Source organism: Colossoma macropomum, unplaced genomic scaffold (assembly GCF_904425465.1).
Source record: "Colossoma macropomum unplaced genomic scaffold, Colossoma_macropomum, whole genome shotgun sequence".
Classification (NCBI taxonomy): Eukaryota; Metazoa; Chordata; class Actinopteri; order Characiformes; family Serrasalmidae; genus Colossoma; species Colossoma macropomum.
Genome location: NW_023494797.1, coordinates 6,450,069 through 6,477,194, shown reverse-complemented (window position 1 = coordinate 6,477,194; position 27,126 = coordinate 6,450,069). Strand labels below are relative to the sequence as shown.

Below are 27,126 nucleotides of genomic sequence, written 5' to 3'. Positions count from 1 at the left end.
CAGAAACAGAAAAGAAAACAGAGGTAATAAGACTTTTTTATTTTTCAGAAGAGAGACAAAATGTATTTTAACAATTATTACATTTTTTCTTTAATAATGAAAATGCCAGAAACAACACAGAAACGCTACATTTCAGAGACACCTGTTTAATCTCTGGCTTCAATAGGCCTATAAAATTTGTCCCACACATTTACATGATAAAATGCTTCTGACAAATTTCATACATTGATGAATTGAGGAATTGATGAAATGTAGTCTAATTTTGCCACAGAGCAAAGGCAGGTTGGAAATGTTTGCTGGATCTAGCAAAGCACCAAGGCCACAATGATGCAGCCCTACTAACAGAGAACAAGACAGGGAGAGGCATGCATTTTCAAAACACTAAGAACAGAAACAAAAAATTATGTTTGTCCTAAGGCACTAATGGTGCATCACTGTAAACCACTGAAAAAGCAGTATTTATATTTTTAGCACGCAACAATCAAGGCTTTACCAGCCTAAAACTGCATACAAAGATTGCGCGAACATTTGTAAAGTGGGGTTTAAACACAAGTGACATACTGGGGCTGCACATTAAACATTAAAACAGCTCCTAATCTGGACTCAATCTTCACATGCAAACAAGAACTTCATCACTTTACAAATTAAACCACTGTAAACTCGGATGGTGTCCATGTGCATTCTAAAACATAACAGAGGCAGTGCAGACTCCATATGAAACAACAGCCAAAAAAACAACACAGAAAATTAATAACAAAGAATTTGAAAAATTAAATATATGTCTTTCATATTTACATAAATCTGTATCACAGCTATTACACATACCTCTTAAAAAGATTTTATACATATTTGAGATTTACCGGTGAGCAGTTTTTTAGTATCTAGAACCCTCATAAAGGATGCTCAGAGTTCAGCGCTCATTGGGCAGAAGGCCTCATAAAGGAGGGTTTTTCTCAGTTTTTTTTTTGGTCTGTATTTGTAAAATTTATGTACACTACTTAGCCAGAGGGACACTCACAATTTAAAGTTGATCACTAAATAGCTACTGCTGCAAACATCTGTTTTATATTTCAGATATGTGTGTGTGTCTACAACTTTAAGTTTACGTTTAACAAATTACAAAAAAATAAAACGTAAAATATAAAATGTGCCATAACTTTTACAGGCCACATGTCATGTTTAATTTTTTTCCAAATCTGTTAAATTCAGCAAATAAATATTAATTTTGCATTAAATTGTGTAGAAGTGTGTTCTCTGTAGAGGATAAATTTAGAAAATCAACAAAACATATCATTTTTTGTTTAGTGGAACAAAACAATCATGGGCTGCCTTGTTGGCTTCTGGGGCCACCAGCAAAATGAAGAACACTGTTATGGGAGGTTGTTTTGCACTGTATCTTACTTTGGTAATGAGCATCTTCTAGCCAATGTTCAAGGCCTTCTTTTTGCTCAGTAGGGCTCCCTCTGGCGATGTAGTGCAGTACAGCAAGATGGCAGTTGCAGTTCTTCATAATTCTCTGTGCAGTCAGTTTCCCTTTAAGTATTCTGTGGCAATGTGTTGACTGATCAGTCTTGAGGTTGTCATATCCGGTGCTTTCCTACTTACTGTCTGCAGTTCTTCACTCTAACTCTGGTGGGACAACTTCCATTAGCAACTGCAGATGCATGGTGATGGGTCCTAGGAATAAGACAGGTTAAAGATTAAAACAAGTGCTATACCAATTCCAAGTGAAACACAACATGGCATGATAAAATGCAGAATATCTCAGGTTTTTGTATCCCATTTGGCACTTTTCATCTAGAGATGGCATAGAGATGCTTGAGTACAGGCCAACAATGATACCATTATGATATTTTTTCTTTAAATAGTACGATGCTTCAAAATTAGCTCTTCTTAATTGAAGCACTTTCCTTAAATGGGCATTGTGACCTAAAACTAGTTTTATATTCTCGTTGTCCAAAGAAAAACATGTATTAAATTTTTGTTTATTATTATTTTTCTACATCATTTAAACCTTTACGTTGTCTGAAATTTATATGATGAATGGACCAATAGAAATGCTCCAAAATCACTTGAAATAAAACGTCTTTACATTAACTACCATTGAAAGGTAAGAATGTTTTTGCCTTCTTCTGTAAAGTTAGTATTTTAGAGATACTTTGTTTCCTTTGGACAGCGATGATATATTGTCATGTTATGCATTATTCTGTAGTGCAGCATTGTTCCCATTGGTTTGACAGAATTCACAACTTTACATTGGTTTCATGTTTCTCCTCAGTGTTCTCTCACCCAGCATGCATTACACAACTGCATCATACAACCATTGAGAGTCCCTGTGGTGTCAAACAATCCTGGCCACTAGCCACTAATCTAGAATATAGATTAGTGGCTGTTGGTCACTTGGTCATTAAACAAAATTGTAAACAACAGCGATTCAATCTGTATTCAGCACAAAATTAAACCAGAAAAAAGATGCCAAACTCAGGCTATCTAGCTAGCCATGGTAGCTGCCATGCTAGCTTGCTGAAAGGTGATTTCTGTTATTTGAATAATCCATTCTCTCCACTGTAATAATGAATTGAGGACTGTTATGCAGTTATAATATGGTATTTCGGCTTCACAGTAGTACTGTTGGTTATATGATTTCCCTCTGCATTCACCAGCCAATGGGAAAACATTTTAAAACAGTCCACCCCTTAAAATCCACCCCAAAGCAGCTGTCATTTTTCAAAAGTTCCTCCTACCTTTAAGATACATCATCAGAAGGGGGCTTTTCTAGTCTTTAAATCAGAAAATCTTACTCTAGTGACTACAGCACTGTAGGAGCAAAGTAGGCATGTTTACAACAGATGTAGCAACAGTTACATTTTTCATTTTGGCTGGACTGCCCCCTTTAAGATGAACACCTAAAAATAGGCTATCTTGTTCAAACTAGGACATACATGACATGATACAATGTGAGTGTGTGCTGCTTCAGGCTGGATCTGTTACAGGGTTGGATTGGATGTTTCTTCTTTTCCTTCAGATGTTTAATCTAGCATTTTCTGCTGATAACAGCCTGAAACTTATACCAGATAATGCTGTCATCTCTATTTTCACAATTTCAGAGCTACTGGCCATTCAACATTTGCAAAGCAGATATTTGAAGCTAATAATATATATATATACTTACATATTAAATTTAATGTGATATGCAAAAGTTTGTGCACCCGTGATCAAATGACATGTTTTCTTGCTTTTCTAAGTGAAAATAGGTTAACAGATCATCTACAGACAACACAGATCTCCACATTCTAATGCACAATTACTGTTTATTGTTTGAATTTAACATACTGGGAAAAAAAATAAAACACAAAATGTGTACAACTGTAAATTGTTTGGGATCAGAAATATATTACACAGAATTAAGCTCTTAATAAATTCTACTGATTGATAACCAGAGTTGGAAAGTAATGAATGACAAATACTACATTTGCAGTCTGTACATTTTTCTCTTTTGTAAATCATTCTATTTTAGTCATGTATTAATTTTCTCTTTTTCACTTACTAATGCTTATACATGGACTCACTACAGTAACTCTACTTATTTAAGCAGGTATTTTCAGTACCTTTTCCACTCCATCAATCTTAGCAGTGAAGTCTCAGCTGAAAGTCTCTGTGAATGAAGAAACTAATGAATGCTGTTACTCACTCATGACTCTGCGGGTCCAGCTGAACTTGCGGTGGACAAAGGGGTAGTAAAAAATCAGCCCGCCTACGATGAACACTGTGCAGTACAGATACTCAAACTCAGGCTTGTCGATGATCGGAGCCAAAACCAGGTAACAGGATACTATTACCACCACAACTGGGATTATAATGGGCACCTGTGAGGCAGAAACATCAGACACTCTCAGTTTTTTCAGTTCACTTCTACTGAGTCAGGTTTGTTATTACATCAAATTTGCTGTTAAAGTCAAACGGAAATCAACATTCAATTTTTTTGACTTGTTAGCTTGTTTCTGGTCGTATTAAGCAAAATTCATCATACCATAGCAGTTTAATTCTTATTTTCACTGTGTAACAGCAAGCAGAGAAAAATAATATTAACCAATAATATCATGTTTCACCTATTCCTATCACCACCCCAACCTATCATTGAGCAGTAGCGCTCAGCTAGCTCAGAGATCCCGGCTTATACCTTGTTTCGATCAAAAATACGAATATACGATATACAGTATTTATAATAAAAGAGCTTGATGTTGTTAAAGGTTCATAACATCCCAGTCCATACAGTCCATATATGAAATGTTTTGTCAGTTCTGTCAGTGAGCTGAATAAAACTAGTTCAATTGCTTGTTACCACACAGAGTAATTTTTTTACAGTGTGCAGCAGTTCAGCTTCACTCATTCACATTAAGGTTATAAGGACTGTTATGCTAAAGGATAAAGAGAGATTGGAAAATGGTCTGTTGTGAACATAAAGTCCGCAACAGTAGTGTAGTGTAGTGTAGTGCATGTAGTGCTGTAGGCTTAACATAATGATCTACTTCCACACAAACCCAACTTCTCCAACCTGCTTTACTACATGTTGGCATGGTTGAGGAAGCATCTCACATAAAGGCTGCCCCCCTCCTGCTTGTCCACCATTCTGCTTTAACTCTCTACTGCTAAGTAAAAACTGCTGAAAGTAAATAAGGATGTGAACTGAATAAGGTCAACTGTCACAAGGAAACCTTGTGTCCTGGATTAAGGAGAAAACAACCCCATTCTTACCTTCACCGGCCTTTCTAACTCTTTTCTTGTGAAGCGCATGACAATGAGAGCGAGGGCAGTCAGACCATAGAAAAGCCACTGAGCAAAGCTGAAGTAGTTAATGAGAGTGTTGATATCTGCTGGAATTATGTAGAAAATAGCCAGAATACCCTGTATTAAAAAAAGAAAACATTTAGATGAAAGCAGAAACTGTGTTTTTTGTTTTAGTACTAATTGCAGCATGTTTGTCTGCACACATGGATTTGCATCTTCTAGGGCAATGGTTCCCAACCTGGTCCTCAGGACCCTCTGGATGATCCACAATTTGGCTTAAACCCGACTCACAACACACAGAGATGACGGAAAATTGGGAACTCTTTGGGGGCCCTGAAGACAAAGCTGGGGACCACTCTTCTAGCGCCTTCTAGTGAACTTAATTCAACTACAGCATTTACTAAAAAAGACAAATATTCAAAGTAGTAAATCCTTTTAAACCAGTGTCTTACATTAAAGATGAGAGCTGGTGAAGGAGTGAAATATTTTGGACTGATATAGGACAGGATCTTCACCATGTGGCCTTCTCGTCCAGCGACATATGTCAGCCTTAACAGTGCACATAAACAAGATAACATCGGTCAGGTCTGAGGGTCTGCTAAATTTAGCACCATTGTGTTGTTTGTAAATCTAAGGGCACATGCTAAACTTCTCAAATGTTCAAAATAATTGAAATAAAGTGTTTCATTTTTGTTACATATTGTGCTTTTTTCTTAAAAAATTTAGTATGAATGTGATCAGTTTATCTTGTTTCTAATCTATGTTTAAACCACTAGCTATGAATAAACTGACAATAAAAGGAGTTCGGTAAAACAGTTTTGAAGCCCTTAACCCCTCAAAATCCAAGGCTTATTACATAATAAGGCTTATTATTCAGTAACTACAGGGAATTAAATGCAAACTGGTTGAGCTATTCTTAGGTTATAGAAGTGTGTAATAAAACTGTAAAGAGGTTAAAGTATTTCACAAAATGAATAGGTGAAACAAAACATTGGTGCCACTTTATTCAGACAGCTGTCTCCATATAGTCTATAGATGTTCAGTTTAACAAACTATGTATTGTCACACAACTCTAAACAAGTGGATCAGTGCTGCTGGAGTTTTTAAACACCTCTGTGTCACTACTGGACTAAGAATAGTCCACCAACCAAAATATCCAGCCAACAGCGTCCTGTGGGCAGCGTCCTGTGAGCACTGATGAAGGACTCAAGGATGATCAACACAAACTGTGCAGCAACAGATAAGCTACTGTCTCTGACGTTACATCTACAAGGTGGACCAACAAAGTAGGAGTGTTTAATATAGTGGACAGTAAGTGGACACAGTGTTTAAAAACTCTGTGTCTGAGTCACTCGTACCACCACCACGTCAGTGTTACTGCGGTACTGAGAATGAGCCACCACCCAAACAATACCTGCTCTGTCGTGGTACAGTGGGTATGCAGAGAAACAGATGGACTACAGTCTGTAGTTGTAGAACTACAAATTGCACCTATAAGGTCAGTGGAGCTGATAAAATGGACAATGAGTGTAGAAATAAGAAGGTGGTTTTAATGTTATGGCTGATCGGAGTATATATTGTATATATGTCTCTTAGTGTGACTGTCTGTTCCACCACAATTACATAATAGTGAAACTGCACGGGAAACATTTTATGAAGTTTTGTGCAAATAATATTCCCCTGTATTTGTCACAACTCCCTCGGCTCTGAGGTCTCCTTGGACCAGAGTACTGATCAAGTTCACCTGTGATTCATTGATGAGTTTAATATAAAGCCTGGGCTTGTAGGATAGGTTCTTTGCGAGGTGTTGCTTCTTTTCTAAGAACTACTGAGTGTTTTCTTCTGTGTTCTGTATATTTCTGGTTCTGACTATTTTGCTCTGTTTTTTGACCTGCCTTCTGCCTGACCCCTTTTGGACTGTTCACATGGATATGTTTGTGCTTTTGTGTTGCTCGCCCTTTTTGGATCTGACCTACGCCTGTTTTGTGACTTCGATTGTGGATTACGTTTTCATCAGTAAAGCCTCTCATTCAACTTTTACCCGTGAGCGTCTGCGTCATTCTGTCGTGTTACAGTAATGAAAGGTTAGGTTTTAAAATGTTATAAAAAGTATTATAACATAACGTATTATAGTAGTAAAAAATGTCATATAACGGTACAAATAATGATTGTGTGCAAATCTTGTAATTTATATTAAATGTCATGGAAAACACATTCATAATTTCATAGTCGCTTGTGGCAAAATGGAAATTAACTGCCACAAAACAAATGGAAAACTAGAAAAAGAACTTAATTTGGTTTGGTATGGCAATTGCTGTGGTGTTCCAGCTTGTTGTTAGAGCACTGTCTGATGGGTGTTTGATGGTTGCTAAGGTGCTGCTAGGCTGTTACTATCTGAGGTGATTGTTAATGTTTGTTGGTTGCTATGGTATCCCAGGTGGTTGTTAAGGTGTTTCTTGGCCATTACTGTGGTATTTCAGGTGGTTGCTAAGATGTTGCCAGGCACTTGTTGTTGCTAAGGTGTTGTTAGTACATTGCTATGCTATTCCAGGTGGTTACTAAGGTGTTGCTAGGCCATTGCTATGGTATCCTAGGTGGTTGCTAAGGTGTTACTAGGCCATTGCTATGGTATCCCAGGTGGTTGCTAAGATGTTGCTAGGGTATCTCAGGTGGTTGTTAAGGTGTTGGTACACCATTGCTATGGGATCCAAGGTGGTTGCTAAAGTGTTGCTTGGCCATTGTAGTGTTATCCCAGGTGGTTGCTAAGGTGTTGTTAGGTCATTGCTATGGTGTCACAGGTAGTTGGTAATATGTGTGAGTCTGTATGTAATGTCTATGAGAGGCAGGGTGAGAGATGTACTTTGTGATCATTTGTAGGAGTTAATTTTCCACCATTCTGCCATTTGTATTCTTATGGGGAAAAAAACTGTTAGAGCGGATTCTGTATGAAAACCACACAAGCGATAGGTTCCACAAGCACACTGTTCCCGTATAGGCTCTATGATCCTGCAAAGCTCAAAAACTGTGACCCATGAAATGGTACGAAATAAAGAGTTGAATAATTAAACAAAGAACAGTATTTTGGCTTTGTTAAGAACATGTGGTGCTCATACATGGAAAATAGCATGGAGAATAATCTGATTTGTGAACTTCAGTTGTCATGTGATTAGATTTTTCTGTTCCCAGTATGTGGCTCATTTTGGATTTTGCAGCTCATTTTGAACTTTTGAAGTAGAAACATTATCTACTTTACCTTCCAGCAGTGAAACAGCTTCCATTAGCAGCTCCAAAAGTGGAGAAGACCACAAACAGCGGCACCAACCATGAGACTGGGTACAGCACTCTGTCACCATAAGTCTGTGAAGCAGACAAAGAACTGTCTTAAATAATATCTAGTGTTAAAGAGCAATAAGAAAAGTCTGGAAGAATGCTGAATCTTTGATCCTGTTAGAAAAGAACAGTGGCAGCACTAGAAACCTGTGAAATATAGGTATACACGTGGAAACTGGATATTAAAAAATGAAACACTTATATGACTAAAAATATTTAAACTGTTGATTGAGAAACTATGGCTCATCTTGCAACATCCCTGATGCAATTCAGTAATTTAGTTTCATTTTAAAACATTATTTCATTTACTTCATGTATCTCCATGATAACTACACTCACCACGGCAACAGCAGATGACTGCAGTAGTTCTGTGGGTGTCATGACGCTGAAGTAGGCAACATTGACTAGCACATAGCAAACTGACACCAAAGGAATCCCAATTATGATGGCCAGTGGAAGATTCCTGTCCACAGGGCAGAGAGATGTTCAGCATTACAACACAAAGTCCATGGAGACTGTTCTATTAAAATTTTAATAGGCAGACTCTCGCACACAGGTACAGACACATCAGCTCAAGGAACATTTCAGAAACCTTTTATTTCATTAAAAAGAAGAAAGCAATGAATTAAAGAATATTCATAGTCCCACAGTCTTTACAACTGCCAGCCTAATGCAATATATTATATAAACAGTTAATACAAAACATTGATCCATTTATGTTGAAAATAAGTGGTTCACGTAATTCATCTGAGAGGACACAATGTAGGCTAATGTGAGGCATAAAAATACAAAATCCATCTAAATTTAAATTTAAATGCTTGACATCAAGGGCAGTTCCGAGTTCAGGAACACATGGGTCAACAGTCCTTAAGGCATTCCATAAAAAGGGTCTTTATGGGAAAGATATAAAAATGAGTCATTGCTCACAATGTTTACAGGAAGTCACCTGTAAGACACCTGATGGCTAAGTAGTGTGCATGGGGCAAATCAGCCACTGCACACCAGCCAGGTTACTTTACGCCCACTATATAGTTTGATGCTGGTAGCACTAGAGATGTTGGGATGATTTTCTGGCACCTGTTCCAGAATTGGTGAGAAAATGAACAGGATAAGAACTATAAGAACATTTCCCTCTCTGCCACAAAACTAAAGCTGTCTTTCAATGGCCAGTAAAGCACTTCCAGAAACATTCAGAAGCATTTTACAACGAAGAAAACAGAAGAAGAAAAGAAGAGTGGCCCAGCGAGAATCCTTAAAAATATGCTGCAAGACTCTGCTACTAGCTTTTCACAGTTTGAGCAATGAAGCGATGAAGAGAAATACGCTAGCTTTGTTTCATAATAATGTTTGAGGTTTTCCAAACACATGGTTATTCAAAATGCTTAAACAGAAAACAGATGCAGACAGACAAATAGTAACATCTGAATAAATACAAATAAAAATAACATTGTAATTTTGTGTTTGTGAGTTAGCTTAACAATTTCCAAAGTTCTCCTCAAGTAAGTCCAGGATTTTCAGTTATAACCCAATACCTTCAGCTAATCAGTCCTTCAGTAAATTAAATTAGGTGTGCTGCTGAAGGAATTTAACACATCCATAAAATGTCACGAGTGCAGCAGGAACCAGACTTGGGTTTTTCTAACCGACATATCAACTTTTACTGTATTTGTATTTTTTTTCTGATGTTATGCAGTGTTGTATAGCATATGCAGCATGAATCAATGTGGTCCAATATGAAACACTGACTTGACTTACCGGTATGGGTTTTTCAGCTCTTCTGTTATGTAGTTCAGCTGATTCCTGTAAAAGGCAGAAACGACAGCATTTAATCTTCTACTAATACAGTAAACGTTGTGTACTGTTAACCCCTGATTAACTCTTTGTCTCTCTTTCCAGTTCATGTAAGGAAAACAGACTGATATTTAGTCTCTACTCATACTTAATGGCCACTGGATGGCAGACTAAAGCTTATTTTCATGTCTTTGGTGGCTTCACGAGAACAATCTACCAGACTTACTGATATGGAGGACATTTTAGCTACTGATTTGTTATTGTTTTGAATGAAATCACTCTACAAATGATACTTCCAATGCAGGTGTCTATCACAGGGATTAAAGCAAAAAAAAATTTCTTCTGAGTGATTTTTTTTTCAGGTAAAGTCATAATCCCCATCTACAGTTCATAAAACAAGTTACAGAGGAGGCCCTACATTAGGGCATGTACACACTGTCCAGCTTTTTTTTTTAGGTTTTCATGTAAAAAAGGTAGGAGCAGCTGAGAAAAAGGCAGACTGTGTGTACACACCCTTAGCCTTCAATGTCTGCTAAACAAGCAAAATTCTGATATTTCAGCACCACCCCATGCATTACCATTGCTGCTGTCTTCTAATGCAGCATTCAAGCTGTAAAAAGGCTTTAACCTACACTTTAAATACTTGTGACCAACAGCTTTTCTATTGCCAATTTGCTTTTATGTCATTTCAATGCTGTTTTCAATCTATGAAATGAAACTGATACTTTTTGCAAAGCCTGACTCTGTTTTTAGTCATCTGATCAACCATCCACATAACTTTTCAGTGCATATGTTTTTATTGAGCTTATTATAAAAACCAAACAGGTTTTTTAAAGTAAGCCTCTTATATCAGAAAAAGACAAAAAAAAAACAAACAAAAAAAAACTAACAGCACCAGCATTAAAGAACAGTGCAACCACCCTAGGGTTAGGGTGTCCCAATTTTTGTTGAGATAGAGGGGTAGGGCGAAATGTTAGGGCTACATGGCCCTCTAAACGGAGGTTTTTCTGAGGCACACTCCAAACAGAGTGTTATGAGAAACAAAAGAAAAACTGGCAAGATGGCTGCACATGCGACCAAAGAAACCCACAAATCGAAGTATTTTTTCCGTTAAAAAATTACAATAACTACTGTATTATCTTAGTTTAATGTTGTTTCAATGTATTATGGTCGTTTTCTTCGTAACAAGCATAAAAATCGCTAATAGCATGCTAATGTCTCAGTAGCTAGCTAGCTAACTTCCCGTACCACCTTAAATAGTCCAGCAGTATTGACGACTGAAGCTCCAGAATGTAACTGCTGCACCATTTAAGGTGGCAAAAATTCGAACAAGAAGCTGGTGAATAGCTGATTTCAGCTTCGTATCACCAAAGAATTAGCGGTGGGCGATAATAAATAATTGTCGTATACCCCCTCTTTGAAAGCATATGATTCCCTAAATGTAACTAAAGCCCAGCAGCAAGGTTGCTGAACTTTTCCCTCCTCTGCTATCACTGAAGATGGGCCGGGTTGCCTACAGAGCACCGCTAGTAGTCTGTTAATGAGTAAATTTTTTTTTTTTAATTTGAGGGTTGTCCCATTTCATAGGGCAAGATTTCAACCACTACCCCTTGTAACTCAGTTCCAAGGAGTTAGGGTGACACTCAAAAACAAGGGGTAGGGGTAAAAAGAAAAAATGGGATTGGGCCTAAGAGTGAAGGAGGAGGAGGAGACTGTAGCAGGTGCAGTGGCTCTGAGTCTAAGAGTGAAGAAGGAGGAGGAGGAGACTGTAGCAGGTGCAGTGGCTCTGACTCTAAGAGTGGAGGATGAGGAGGAGTAGGCCCTAGCAGGTTCAGTGGCTCTGACTCCAGGAGTGGAGGATAAGGAGGAGGAGGCTCTAGCAGGTTCAGTGGCTCTGACTGAAATGAAATTTCCATGCCAAACATTTAGCATAGTTCTGGGTGATACATCATCTATACTGGTATAACATGAGAGTGACATACCACTTCCTGTTTTAGTAATATTTTAGTGATATATTTAATAGATAACGACCATTTAATATTGTGCACTTTACTCATGGTATGCAGTCCTTGATGGTTTACATTTACCTCATTTGCATAAATCCATAAAAAATAAAGAAACTAAGGAAGCATGAGTTCATTAACTTTATTAATGTTAAACTTAAATATCACCTGATAGCATGATACTGTGATATGTTCGAAAATAACATGATACTGAATTTTATTAGTAATTGCCCAGCACTAATTTAACACACAGATAGCTGTTCCAAAAGGAAAAAAAGACTTAGATTATCTAAATGTTCATTTAATATGTAAATATTATTAGCTAATAAATCAAAATGCCCAGTGAGCAGGGCCGCCAGAACCATGAGGCGAGCAGGCATTTGACCCCTCACTTTTCAAAGTACTGGGGCAAAAACCCATCGCTTTCTGACTGTGTTCAGATCACTTTCATCATACAGAAATTAATTTACATGGAGCACTCACCAAAAAACCAGAATGTCCATTTGAGGTGGGGGGCAGGACTATTCCCCAACAGTAAAGCCTTCATGAGTTTGTGTTCAGTGAGAGGAGCTGCAGTTCACTGATCCAGTGAAAGTGTTTTTACTGCAATAAACAAGCTAATACACTCGGCCACAGTTTATGTTACTACACTGTGTGAATTCACTATTTGTCAGTAATTAAACATTGCTACACTAAAATCACTTTCAGAACATTAAGTAACTTTTTTGTTACCATATTTTTGTATATTTTCACCAATTAGAGTGGCAACCCCCTTGCCTTTGCTTGGAAAGAAGAGCGAAAAAGTTGTCGCCTCTGAACCTTTTAGAACGCAAAACTGGTAAAAGTTGCACAGATGGGTTTCCTTTGCCTTTGACGTTTGAGCTCACCAGTTTTAAATTGCTACTATGTCTTTAAGTGAGGGTTTAATAGGAGTGTATGCTGTCATAATAATGGACAACCAATGTGGTAGGTTGTGGCAACAGATCATAAAATAGGTAAAATTAAAAACAAAATCCACAAAACAATGTTGAAGTAATTTGAAGTATGCAAACTGAATGAGATTGAAACAATAGCTGGAAAAAGTCAGAACCAGGAAATACTCAAGAAAACTACACAAGCAAGTGGCTAACAGCTAACAGGCTGACACATTTGATTCTGTTTGTCACTCCAACTCCAGTCTCTCAGTGCTCTCATCTTCTTTATGCTCTAAACGGGTGGTATTTGTGCATCTGTAATTGAAACAGCCTGTACTGCAGTGGTTTTCGCCTGTACCCGGATAACTACACTAGCATTAGTGTCGCCCGGCAGAGTACAGCTCAAAGCACCACAGAACAAGTCTATTTTTTAACCTTCTGTCACTTCAACACCAGTCATTCGAATTTGTCCTCTCAGATGCGAGTCTTTATCCTCTAAACAAGTGTTTTTAATCATCAGGTCACTAGAACCGAGCCAGTACTGTGGTGGGAGGCACCGTACACTCATGTTAGCTTAGCCTAATAAGCTACAGCTTAAAGCACTACGGAACAGGTTCAAGTCTGTCACTCCACCGGCAATCAGTCAACTTTGCTCTCGCTGGTATATGTTTTTCATCATCTATACTTGTAATAGCAGAGCCACCAGTTAGTTGAATGGAACCTGTATTGCAGTGTTTGGATCTCTTCAGCTATGCTAATTTAACTAGGAGAGAGGATCCAGCTAGTATTAGATTAGCTAGGAGGCTCCAGCTCCAGACACCAGAGACCAGGTTTAATTTTGGCTTTCTGTCCCTCTAACATCAGCCACTCCACTTTGCATCCTCAGAGTTGAGCCATTATCATCTAAATTTGTGTCAGTAAAGCTTTTGTTAGTCAACCTGTTCTGTGGTGAGGAGAGCTAGGAGCATGCTAGCTAAGCTAATGCTTACCAGCTACTATCTCCTGGTTAGCAGCGCCGTTTAACATTTTAAATTTGGTGTTAGATTGAAGCTTTGACATTTATTGAATGGTGGGTTTAAAATTGTGCACTGCTTTCATTTATTTGCCATCCATGTGAGCAAACTGAACTTATTTGATTGTTTTGAAGTTTGAAATAATGCAGCAATAACATAGAACCAATCAGCGAATACCTACGTCGTTACATCATCCCACCAAACAGTTCTGTGGCCCGGAGCATGGTTAGCTACCCGGGCTGAGACTGTCCGGCTGACACAGTCTAGACGAACATGAAAAAGGTTACCCTTTGTGCTCAGAACTGTTCAGCCATGCAGAGGAAAGGAGGCCATGGTTAGCTATAATTTGATACATGTGTATGTAAATTCGGTCACTGACTTGGCCCGGTAAATAACTTCAGTAGTCTGTCTCACTCCCAGGCAGCATAATCCTTAGCCTACCCAGGTAGTGAGGGCCACAGTCCTTGCTTGTACAGTTCAGCTACAACCCTGTAGTTTGCTCGCTCGCGCATCTCCTTAGGACTGTGGTCTTCAACAACATGAATTTGGTGGCCATAGTATTCCAGTTTTCCTCTGCTTCATGCTTCTCGAATCAGGAGGCCTTTGACCTGGCTACTAGGCAGCGATGCACTCTGTCAACTTCTGGGGAGATGGGAGTAGCTCTTTGCCAAAGACCTTGAAGGGTAAATTGGAGAAAAATTCAGCTGGGCGTCCACCTGAAATAGACTCTGGTAAGCTGACAATTTGAATGTTCTGCCCTCTGCTGCACCCCTCTAGGTTGAAGACTTTGGTTGCTAACTTCAAATTATCCTCCCCTAAGTTGGCACAGAGAGACTCCAAATCCTTTATGCGTTGATCAGAGTAATTCATGGCAGATTTGAGGGTAGAAATGCACCATCCATGGTTTTCTACCAAGAAATTTGATCAAGCTTAGAGTCTACCTTCTCAAGAGATGACTTGAACTCTGCAGACAGGGCTTCTTTATGCTATTCGAGAAGTATAGTGATAGTGTCCATTGTGGTATTAATGGCAGGGTCTTCTTTTTTCAGCAGATTGTCCAGTTTGCAAACCATATTTTAGATTCTAAGTGTGCTCAGTTGGCTATGAAATATACTGCTGGTTTTACAAGTGAACGTTAAAAATGTAAATGGAAGGTTTTGAAAAAGTAGTGGGAGCTTGAGATTCTCGCATCCACTCCATGCTTGGTGCCCTCATTGTATTATTTTCAATTAAATATAGGGTTTAAATGATTTGCACATCATTGCTTTCTGTTTTTATTTACATTTTGCACAGCATCCCAATTTTTTTGGAAACGGGGTTGTATTTTTAAAATTAAACTTGATATGAGCCAGCCAGATGAACAGCCAGCTAGCCATGGAACATAATAGGGCTCGCGTTAATAACAAGTGCTGCATAATCCCTCGTTATACAGCCACAATTTAAATAACCAATACAGTATGTCACAATTCAGAACTCCCTCGTTCACAGAGGCTGCAATCATAACCATGCCACAGTGGCCCAGACTAAAAAGAAAACCGTACTGGCCTACCTTCTACACAAAGTGGAGTCGTCTGGGTTTTGAATTGAAGAGGTTGATAATGTCATCATAATCCAAAGTGTGTGTTAGTTCTCTTTCTCTTCCATCCTCCAGATGTATTTTTTTAAGAGAACGGATCAACGAGTTTAGCCGTAGTTCTTAATAATTGCCAAGTTGCTGCTATGTGAAACTCTACTAGTGTGAGTTAAGGTTACCATAAAGTAGTCTAATGTAGTCTAACGTCAGTCACCAAAATGTAGGACTGGAAGTTCTGAATATTATTATTATTATTGATAACCTTCATAATTCTTCATAATGATTCCCAAGACAAAGCAATTTACATTCAAAGGTAATTTGTGAAAATAAAACTTAAAAAATTAAATTAAAAATATATATAAAAAAAAAAAAAATACTATTTCTAGCCCTGCTTTTTTTTCCTTGTATCTACACTGATCTCACACATGGCCTCTCTGGAATCCAACAGATGGAAATCCATTGTAGCGACAGAGAACTTTAATCTATGCTATCTGGTTGTGATCAGGAAACAAAAACACAATCACCTGATGAAATAACTTACCACCCATCATAAGCCCAGAGGCCGTTGTAAAAGGCCAGTCCAATTGCACCAAATGAAGTTTCTGCTCCTTTAAATGTATCTGTGAGATTCTGTGTATTTCCTGAAAACAAGGACATAAAAGATATATTTAATCAATCTTCTGCAAAATCACTCATTAACTTACCCAACAGAAATAAAGAAGGAAGTAAGCATAGGAAAAATACCTACGGCTGTTACATGATACCTGCTGCATTTGACAAAACACTAATCGCTTAATGGCAACAGTCACAGTTATGCAGTTAATTGGCTGTATTGGTAGTATAGTGCGTGCAGACCTTGGGCCAGCATAACGATTCCTGATACCACTATGACGGCGATGATAAGGAGTTTGGCTGCAGTGAAGAAGTTTTGGACATAGCTGGCGAGCTTCACACTTAGGCAGTTTGCGAGCACAATCAATACTGTGGAACAGAAAGGGAGGGACAGAAAGAGAAAGTAAATTAGCTAGAACAAGTTAAGACAAGAAAAAGTCAATGTGTGGAAATGCAAGCCAAACCACATCACTATTGATAAAAAATAACACAAAAAAATACACAAATTCAGTATATGGGAACACAGTCTGGAACAGAGTATCTCCATATCAAATACTGTAATGCTCAATATAAAATGTGAAGCACCCAAAAAAATCATCCCACATTTTGATTACAAAAGAAAAATTTGACATTTCACCTTAAAATTAAAATTCTAGGAAAATGAAAGGCATATCATAATACGTAGTCAGTGTGTGTGTACTGAATCTTAGGGGGCATACCGAAAGGTTTGACAATATCCCGGTTACCATTGCATCCCTTGTGTGTTCAGTCCCTACACAATTATTAAGTGTTGTTAACAGAAAAGGTGATTTAACACATAAAATAGTTGGTCTTTTTTTTCAATTTGAAGCAGGTCAAAGATGATTTACAAAGCACTGTTTTACTAGCATTTAGCATACTGGTGAATAATGTAGTGTTCCTGATAAACAAGTTCTGACATACAGATAAAAGCTGCAGCCAGGCATTTGGTGATGATCACAGGTGGGGTGCATCCTGGGTAGAAAGGTGTGGAGGCATAATCTGCACAGCTGAGGGCGATGATGGCGAAGGACGAAGGTTTCAGAACAAAGATGGTCGTCCAGGAGTAGAGGTATGCCAACACAGGCCCAAAACCTTCCATCAGGTATGGGTACTCAGCGCCTGACTTAGTAATCATTGTGCCAAGCTCAGCATAGCAAAGAGCTCCTGTAGTGAATAAACACAGAGAGATGTATAGAAGTACATCTGCAGGAAAATTCCCAAATCTTCTCAGCATCCAGCTTTTCACTGTGGTTGTGCAGACTTCCTGATGTGGTTTAGGGCACAACATGAGCTACAAAAATGAGCAAAACTTCCACTTGTAGCTAAACGCAGCATGAGGCCATTTTAGACAAGTGCCGAATTCAGAGTCTCCTGCAGAATCTGACTCCCCTTCACATACACAAACGTCTCTCAGACACATGGACTCTAGATTACATTATGCTATGTTTGCGATTTCTCTTATTCTATGGATTGTTGGATGTAGTTTGAGTGGACTGAGAGAAATTTTGGGCATGTAATTATGGAAAATAATATTATGGTAAAGATTTGTGTGACTATTGACTTTTAGTGTTCGTTAGCAATGTTAATCTCATAGCTCCAGTGCTAAACATAAAGAAGCAAAATTTGGACACCAAGCATGTCTTGGCTGAATGATTAAATCTGGGGTCAGTGAAAAATTATGTAAATCTATTTTTTTTGCAAAGTCATTCTTTACTATGATTTTGATACTATTACTGCATAATCACATGAAGCATAAATATGCAGATTAAAAAATACATTTTAATTTTAAAAAAATTATGTTGTTTACTCACATCTAAGTAAACGAAATGTCAATATTACACAAAATATTATACAAATTTTGAGCCAAAAATTGCATGTGTGCATGAGAAATCTCAGTTCAAACTTACATTGACACTTACATTACACTTACTTACATACATTGCCATTCTGCAAATTACATTTTTATTTTGCTAGTAATATACTTAAGCACAACAGCCCACACAGAGACTGTATACTGTTTCATGTTCATATTGAGGTCAATGAGTCCACCATGGGGAGGTTGTAATGTACTAAACTAAAGAGGATTTCTCACAGGGCTGTGGTGGGAATGTGTGCCCTTGTAATGTGACTTGTGCCAAGTGACGGAAAGCTTCTGAAAGAGTGCACATAACTGATTAACCTCCCTGCAAACACAAGTTTACCCTACTCTAATCCCACACTGCACCAGCTTCCACCAATGCTGTGCTAATTGGCAGTTTCTAAAGAAAATTTCTGTGTAGGTAACATTGCTTAGCTAATTAGCTGATGTCCACCAGTACTTTTATTTTATTTGTGTCAAATACCACCAGCATTCACATATTATAGCCTGGACAGCGCATATGTGTGTTTTGGGGATGATGCTTTGAAGGGAGCTGCTGGTAAGTTTCAAAAAAAGCTTCAGCTAACTTCTGCCAAAATCACCTTTAAGGCTTCTTGTTACTTCTGTCAGCCTAATATATGCAATTGTACCACTCTTCTTATATCCTGTATCCTCTACCAGTATTCATTAGTGGTTTTACTTTTTTAATCTAATCTCAAACGTTTGAGCCACTTCAACTGCTAATAGGTGTATAACTTCATGCATATAGTCACACATTTTCCAAATACTGGCAGCAATATGGATCGTACTGAAAAGCTCAGTGACTTTAAACATGGCACTGTCATAGAATGCCACCTTTGCTTTAAGCCAGTTTGTGAAATTTCTGCCCTGCTAGATCTGCCTGGGTCAACTGTAAGTACTTTTATTTTGAAATGAAAGCATCTAGGAACTGCCAAGCAGCAGACCACACACACCCACAGAGCAGGACATGTAGGGCATGAAAATTGCCTATCCTCTGTTGCATCACTTACTACAGAGTTCATAACCTAGCAGCAACATCAGCACAAGAACTGTGCATTGGGAGCTTCATGAAATTGGTTTCCATGGCCAAGTAGCTGCACACAAGCCTAAGATTGGCAAGTGTCAACTGGAGTGGTGTAAAGCACACCAGTACTGGATTCTTGAGCTGTGGAAATATGTTTCCTGAGTGATGAATTATGCATCACAATCCTGGAAGTCTGATGGATGAATCTGGGTTTGGCAGCTGGCAGGAAAAGCTACCTACTGGAATGCATAATGCCAGTAGTAAAGTTTGGTGGAGGAGGGATAATAATCTGTGGCTCTTTTTCAGGGTTTATACTAGGCCCCTTAGTTCCTTTGAAGAGTAATGTTAATGCTACAGCATACAAACATATTTTAGACAATTATATGCTTCCAACTTTGTGATAATTGTTTGGGGAAGGCGCTTTCCTGTTCGAGCATGACTGTGCAAGAAGGGTGAAGGTTGTTATAGCTGGGGTGGGGGATGGGTAATTCCATATAATGCCTATAGCTTTGGAATAGGATGTCCAACTAGCTCTATATCCTTTTTTGAGGGAAACAAAACAATAAATAATCACAGAAAAAAATCTTCTATCTCTAAAAAACTTTCCAGGACAAGGAAAAAAAACTTAACTTTTTACCGAAGTAAATGGAACATGATCTCTTTCTGTTTGTCATAACATTTTGGTACAATGTAAAGGACAACTGGTGTTTTCAAGTCATGTGAAAAAAGTGAAAGACAACAAAAAAGGTTTTTGTTCTGACAGTGACTAAATACTGTGCACATTCATTTAGTGAGCATTAGTTAGCTGGCATTATTAATACAACATATTGTTGATCATGTTATATAGTGCACATATAAACTAATAAATCTTGTGTCCTGCTCTTTTATAGAATACCATAAAACAACAAATAATATTGTCTGAGTCAAAAGTATGATTTAATACAAGAAATAATTGTAGAGATTAAAAATAAGAAAATCTTTATTTCCTAAAATCTCCAGTCAATAAATGTGCCATATGCAGACCATACGTCTTCATATAGCGGTGTTTAATGCAGAAACCTTTCAATTTGCTTTTTTTGTAGTCTTATTTAACTGTTTATCCAACTACCACCACCATCAACTTTAACTTAAACACAAACATTTAAGTCTTATGCAGAACATTTAGATTTGTATTTTGCAGTTTCACAGTTCTCACAGTCATTAAAGATTTGAAAAGCTGACTAAAGGATTTTAAAAGCTGACTAAAGAATTTTAACTTTGATTTTGAATTAGAGGTCTGCACAGGCATGTTGAGATAGATATCACAGATACAGATAGGATCACAGATACAGTTTCACAGTGCTTTGTTTTGTTACTTTTTTATAGTTTATGGAATTTGTTTGCTTATATAATTTCCCTCCACTGTTACAGTGTTATCGCCAGTGTTAATCGTAAAAATGTCATTGTCTGTTATAACTGTACTGCTGTCATTTTATTGTTACTGCTATGTCATATTTTGTGCGTTAGCAAAACTGTATATAACCAGTCAATAAAGCCACTTGTAACTTGACCTTGAATATTATTGTCTTTAAAGCATCAAAAGGGATTAAGCCCACTTAAACTTTATCCCCTCTTTTGATGTTCAAAAGAAAGCTCAAAAGCCTTGAGTCTGTCAGACAATTATGTAAAATATAATAGATATTGACACTACCCAACCTCGTCCCCATAAATCTTCTATAAAAGTAGCTACGCTTTGGAATAAAACCCTATAAATTGAAGCACAAAATTCTAAACTGCAGCTCTTTTGCATTGTGACACCCGTTCATTTGTTTGGTGCCGAATAGACTTTACCTTTTTGTTTCTATAAAAGGGAATGACGTTTTGACAAACACATTTTCCATCCAAACACAATCAGAAGCCTATTTTTCATTCTTTATTTTAGTGTAAAAAGTAATCAAATATTTGGTGATAATTTTGTCTACATTTTCAAAACTGCCCATTGTCCCAGTCTTTTACAGTACAGCAGACCTGTAAATCATAACTGAACAGAAACCCATCTGTTTTCAAAACTTTTTACAATGGAGAAAATGCTCTTCTACTAACCGGCATCTTTGAGAAAATGACTTCCATTTAAAAGCTCTCCTCTACAAATTTTTGCTATTTGCTAAATGCTGGACTGAATCTGTTGAGTGTAGGGAAAATGAAGGGTCATCAGATTCGGATGATTTATGTTGCTGAACTTGGACACTATAGATTTAAATCGATTTAAATGAATAGGCTGCTTATGTGTCTTCTCTTTACTAACCTAGAGTGGCCAGCACCCCGCATGCTGCCCAAACACACAGGCATGGGCCCACTGCTCCTGTTCCCTCAAGCACAGCTTTGGGAGAGATGAAGATGCCCGAGCCAATCATCGTCCCCACAATCAGAGAGATCCCGCTTAGCAGACCCACCTAACAAAACACAACAGGTAATGTAATTGAAATCCAACAAAAACTTTTCAAAAGACAATAGTGTCCTTTAATACAACTGCTTTTTGTTTTAGTTGATGTGGATTAGGACTGGAACCATTTATCGATTTAACAATAATTTTCAACCATGGAAATGGGCCATGAAATCGAGTTGAGTGATGCCACAGAAAGAACCACTTTGGTTTCCCAAAGAACATTTCAGTGGATGGTTCTTTGAAGACTTCATTTGATCACTCCAGTTAATCGCTACAAAAGAAACTCCTTATCTGTAAGAGTGCAGATGGGAATTAACAAGCTGTTTCCCAAAACTTAAAGCAGTCTGGTATTAGAGCTGAGGGATGGTGACACATAGTGCCAGGAGTCCCAGTGCAAAACCTGTCACACAGACAGACACAGTCTGGGGGGAAAAAAACCCTAATGATTGTGAGAAAATTGTTAAGATTCCAAAGCACAGCAAGGTCATATTCTAGCTATTATTTCTACTCACATCTTTCTGCAGTATTGTAGCTTTGACTTCCTCCTCATTCGGTTTGATTTTAGAGCCCACACTGTGTGAGATGCTGCCATTGCGAGTGTTCTTCCGTTTCTTCAGGTCTTTTTCATCCATCATGTCTGCAAATTTGGAGATTTCAGTTGGATCTTTGTTTCATTACGTGCTCACCAGACATACTGATCCTACTATGTACTTTTCTGTCTTTAGTATGTCATGTACAGTGAGGGGAAACAAGGATTCAGACAATTTTGTTTTGTTGTTCAGTATACTTCCAGTGCATATATCCATTTCAGATACATACATATAGTTCTTTTTGACTTTGTAGTTTTAAGTATGAACAAAAAAGGTACGTATTTATAAGCATGAACAAAGACATGTTTAAAAAATTGAAGAAGTAGGGAGAAAAAGTTTTCAGACATTACATTAACAAATACACCGGTCAGGCATAACATTATAACCACCCTTGTTTCTACGCTCATTGTCCATTTTATCAGCTCCACTTACTATATAGGTGCACTTTGTAGTTCTACAATTACAGACTGCAGTCCATCTGTTTCTCTACACACTTTGTTAGCCCCCTTTTACCCTGTTCTTCAGTGGTCAGGACCCCCAAAAACTCCAGCAGCACTGCTGTGTCTGATCCACTCAGACCAGCACAACACAAACTAACACACCACCACATCAGTGTTACTGCAGGGCTGAGAATGATCCACCACCCAAATAGTACCTGCTCTGTGAGGTTCCATAGGGGTCCTGCCTTTGTTATTCAGTGCAACTGCAATGAAATAGTGATGCGCATTAACTCTAGACAACACCAGCAAACTAGCTAGCTAGCATCCTTGCTGGGTCTGCTGTCATGTTAACGGGTACAAAAGGTAGATTAAATAAACAATGGGAGTGATTTATTGTGAAGCATAATATATAAAGATGTATTCCATTAATATTCAAATCAACAGTTCATGGTTTTTGTAACTGTAGGTGACCTCGACATGTTAGCATGGCATGAAGTGAATGATAGTGTTAGCTAGCTAACTTGCATTATGGTTAGCATGAGAGTCGCACCTCATTAGGAATGTTGTGCACATAAACATTTGCTTTAATTAGTAGTGAAGTTGCGAGTGAACAGAAATTCTAAACCAGGGAATTTGATCACAGCTGAAATATATAAAGTTATGTTTATTTCTTTCACATTATACTTTAAAGTTTGCATGTGTCTTGTTTGCCTCAACAAATACTGTTTAATACAGTTTGGACTACAATAAATGTTTGTGAATTTAACATGTATTGTCATTTAATACATTGAGAGATATTGCAAAAGCTCTGCCTTTTCTATCTCAGAGTGATGCAGAGAAACTTCTTCATGCATTTGTTACAAGCAGAGTTGATCACTGTAATGATCTTCTTACTGGGCTTCCTAAGAAAATAATACATCCTCTATAACTCCTACAACATGCAGCAGCACCGATCCTAAGAAAAAGAAGAAAGAGAGATCATATCACTCCCCTTTTGAAAGAACTGCACTGGCTACCCGTTTATTTTTGGATAGATTTTAAAGTTATGCTACTAGTTTTTAAGGCTCTAAATTAGTTTAAAGCACCGCTTACATCACAGAATGTCTGTCCAACACATGATCTTAGCTCTGCAGATACTGGCCTCCTGCAAATACCTTCTGTAAAATATAGAAAATGTGAAGAGGCCTCTTTCCATTGTCACGCTTCTAAAGTGTGGAACTCAGTTCCACTTTTTATTAGGCAGTCAAGCTCAGTGCACACTGTTAAGAAACAATTGAAAACATGTCACTTTAACTTAACTTAAAATTCTATGTCTCGTGGGTATTTATCTTTTAAATAATTTGATGTGTCATTGACTTTATCACCTGTCCGTAAAGAACTCTGAGATGCCACTGGTATGAAAAGTGCTCTATAAATATAGACATTATAACCAACTATATGAAAATTATCTGTATGAAAAGTAGGTTTGTACAACAGTAATCACTAGCATAAGAAATATCAGATATTTCAGGTTTTAATGATTCAGTGTTTCATAAAGTACATGCATATGTGACAGAGTAAGATAGTGTACCATTATTCCAGTATAGTAATCCATCCCACATTAATTCATATGTTTATTGGTATGTTATCTGTAATACTGTGTTAATACTGTGGTAATAGAACTATAAAATAAAGTGTAACTTTGTACATGGTAATTACACAACATCAACCTATTTTCTTATTGTTGTCTTGTGCAGAAATTAACCAGACATACTTCCAAGCACATATTGGTAAGTTTTCTGTAATAGCATGGAAGCAGGACTATAAAATAAAGTGTAACTTTTGGATGCAGTTATAACACAGTAACTACCTTTTATCATGACCATATGAAGAAATTAGTTCATAAACACACATAATGGATCTGATCTAGGTTAAAGCCCAGCAGTGGTAAGTGGTGTCTATGTTGGAGCATGAAATATGGATGAATGAAGTGAAAACAAGACACAAGGTGAAAGCTAAAATGGAAATGTACTGTACTAAAGCAGTGAACTACAGAACACAACTAACTGGAGTCCAGGTTTGACCCACAGACAAAATAACAAACAAAGTCCATCTATTCCTGATTACCACATACTTACACACCTACAGCCACAATCACACTCAGAAACACAAGACTTGTTATATACAGATTGTGTACAAAACAGTGAAGAATCCAAAGGGGCAAGAGCAAACAGCAAGGCAGAGAAACAAATTACCAAACTAATCCAGTTGAGCCTGTGTTGTTCTTTGCTTCATTCATCCATGTTTTACACTACAATACATACACCATTTACCTTTTACCACTGTTAACCTAGATCTGATCTAAAATATGTATAATGATGTATGGTAATGAACACCATGTATGGTTATGCTCTGCATACCACAAATGCAAGACAACATATAGGTTCCATGTAAATACTATGCACAAAGTTACACTTTGTTTTACAGTTATCTTTCCCTAAAATTACAGAGTACTGCTCTACATACATGGCACATACTGCATACTTGCAAAGTACCAGAAAATCACTTATATGTACTACACATTTACCTAAATACTAGGTACTTACCATACCATAAAATAAAGTGATTCCCTTAACAATCTAGTTTCTAAAACATATCTTTATGTCTATGAATATATACTGTTCAAAGTGCAAAGTCAAAAGACACGTAACAAGGATATATGTACAGAAAGTATATTAAATAAAAAAAGAACTGGCTGTATATAAGACTTATGTCTGAATTCTTGCTTCCCTGTAAATCAAATGTTAAACTGTAACTCATTTGTTAAAACATTACATAGTCACTTCACAAGAGACATTTCACAGACACCTTTGACCGATCATGAGGTGAAAGTGTTAATAGTGTTGGTCTCCAGGCGTCAAAGCAATGGCACATGTCTGGATTAGTCTTCCGTTTCACTGATCTCAGTTTTAGCAGTCATATCAGAGCAGTTACTACATCAGCATTTTATCACCTTAAGAACATCAACAAGATTAGAGATTTTCTGACTAAACCAGACCTGGAGAAACGCACTGATGCCTTTATTTCTAGCAGGATTGATTACTGTAATTGTCTCTTTACTGGACTCCCAAAAAAAGACAAACAGCATCAGTTGGTTTGAAAACGCTGCTGCCAGAGTTCTCATTAGGAGTAAAAGAAGGAAACATGTCACTCCCATGCTTACATACTTACACTGGCTACCAGTCTGTTACAGAATTGACTTTAAGGTACTATTACTGATCTATAAATCACTTAATGATGTAGGAGTAGCAGATTTATCTGATATGCTGCAGCGATATGAGCTGAGCAGAACTCTCAGATCATTAGGAACTAATCAGTCAGTCCTGCCAAAGGTAAAGACTAAACATGGAGAAGCAGCGTTTTAGCCATTCTGCTGCTCTTAAACAAAACCGGTTGACAGAGAGCATAGGAAGAGCCCTGATATTAGAGACACTTTAAAATCCAAGCTAAAAATCTTCCTATCTGAGCAGGTTTTCAGCTCAGTTTAAAACACTTTTAGTTCTACTGCACTAGCTATCTTGTGTGATGGCACTAGTATCCTAACTTCATTAAACTTTTCTTTAATTTCTTATTTTTAAAATCTATTGTTTTAATCATGTTTAAATCATATTTTAATTCGTAAAACATTTTGAATGACTACAGTGTATGAAAGGTGCTACATATAAATAAACTTGTCTTGACTTTCCCTGCATATATCTTGCTTTAATTGCTACACAGTAATGACTTTACACCCTCTTCTACCCTCATCTACTATCTTTAAATGACTACCATAAAATGACAAGAACAAAATGGAGCAGTGAGGGGAATTTTAGTGTCATGATGAAAAGCACTGATTTCAGCCTCCCCTGCATTACACTGGTCTTGAGCTTACTGTCCTGATGTCCCTAGAATGGACTGCAGTAACGATGGCTTGGCATGACAAAAAAAGCACTGTATTGTGTATATAAAGAGTTTGTTTTGTAATAAAATGAGAGTCACAAAAAATAAACAATAGAAACAACTGGAAAAGCCAATTAACAGAGAAACGTTGAACCGTAGTAAACAGACTATTCCAAAGCAAAACTTAATATCACCATGTAAGAGCCTCAATCCAGCACTCATTAACCTCATATATCTCTTTACCACTTTTAAACATTTCTATATATTATACTTACATCTGTGAGTGATGACTTGTCTCTGTTGCAGCTGATATTTCCAAAATTAGGCCGTTTGTTAATGACCGTAGATGAATCTGTAATAAAAGAAAGTAAGAATATGTATATGAATATGTATATGGATACCTTGAATGTATATCTTGTTAACTTCCAGAGAAATATCAGCCTTCTTGACATAAGAAAACAAACTCTCTTAGGATTGCAAGAATCTTCATAAGTTTTATGGTGAATTTGTGAATCAGATTCCTGGCAGTTTTCATTTAGATTTATATACATACAAAGCATGTTAACTAAATTTTGCATTAAACTGACAAATGTTGACACTGAAACATGATTAGTTTCAAACTCTTCTGCTGTTTAATGCCTAACGTCACCTCTGCTATAAGAAGAAATGAATGCCGAACCTCAGTGCAGACTCCTCCACATTCTGTATGCTGGATCCCCACGCAAGTACAGGTTTATCGTTTCCTTACTTCTGATCAATCCTTCTGTTTATGTTTGATAACAGTTAAGAAGAGGTGGAACCTACA

The 27,126-nt window shown here is 37.5% G+C and overlaps 1 protein-coding gene across 1 annotated transcript; it reads right to left on the bottom strand.

Moving 5' to 3' along the window:
* Positions 1-18: 18 nt before the first annotated feature.
* On the bottom strand, positions 19-27,126 carry LOC118817435 (b(0,+)-type amino acid transporter 1-like). The gene is made up of 14 exons (XM_036584130.1): positions 27,001-27,126; positions 26,597-26,673; positions 21,886-22,010; positions 21,233-21,380; positions 16,967-17,209; positions 16,268-16,393; positions 15,954-16,053; positions 9,874-9,918; positions 8,458-8,581; positions 8,042-8,145; positions 5,241-5,337; positions 4,756-4,905; positions 3,692-3,866; positions 19-1,677 (listed from the first exon to the last, which is right to left on the bottom strand). Exons 3-14 carry the CDS (start codon positions 22,006-22,008, stop codon positions 1,619-1,621), a joined length of 1,494 nt encoding a protein of 497 aa, XP_036440023.1. The 5' UTR covers positions 22,009-22,010; positions 26,597-26,673; positions 27,001-27,126; the 3' UTR covers positions 19-1,618.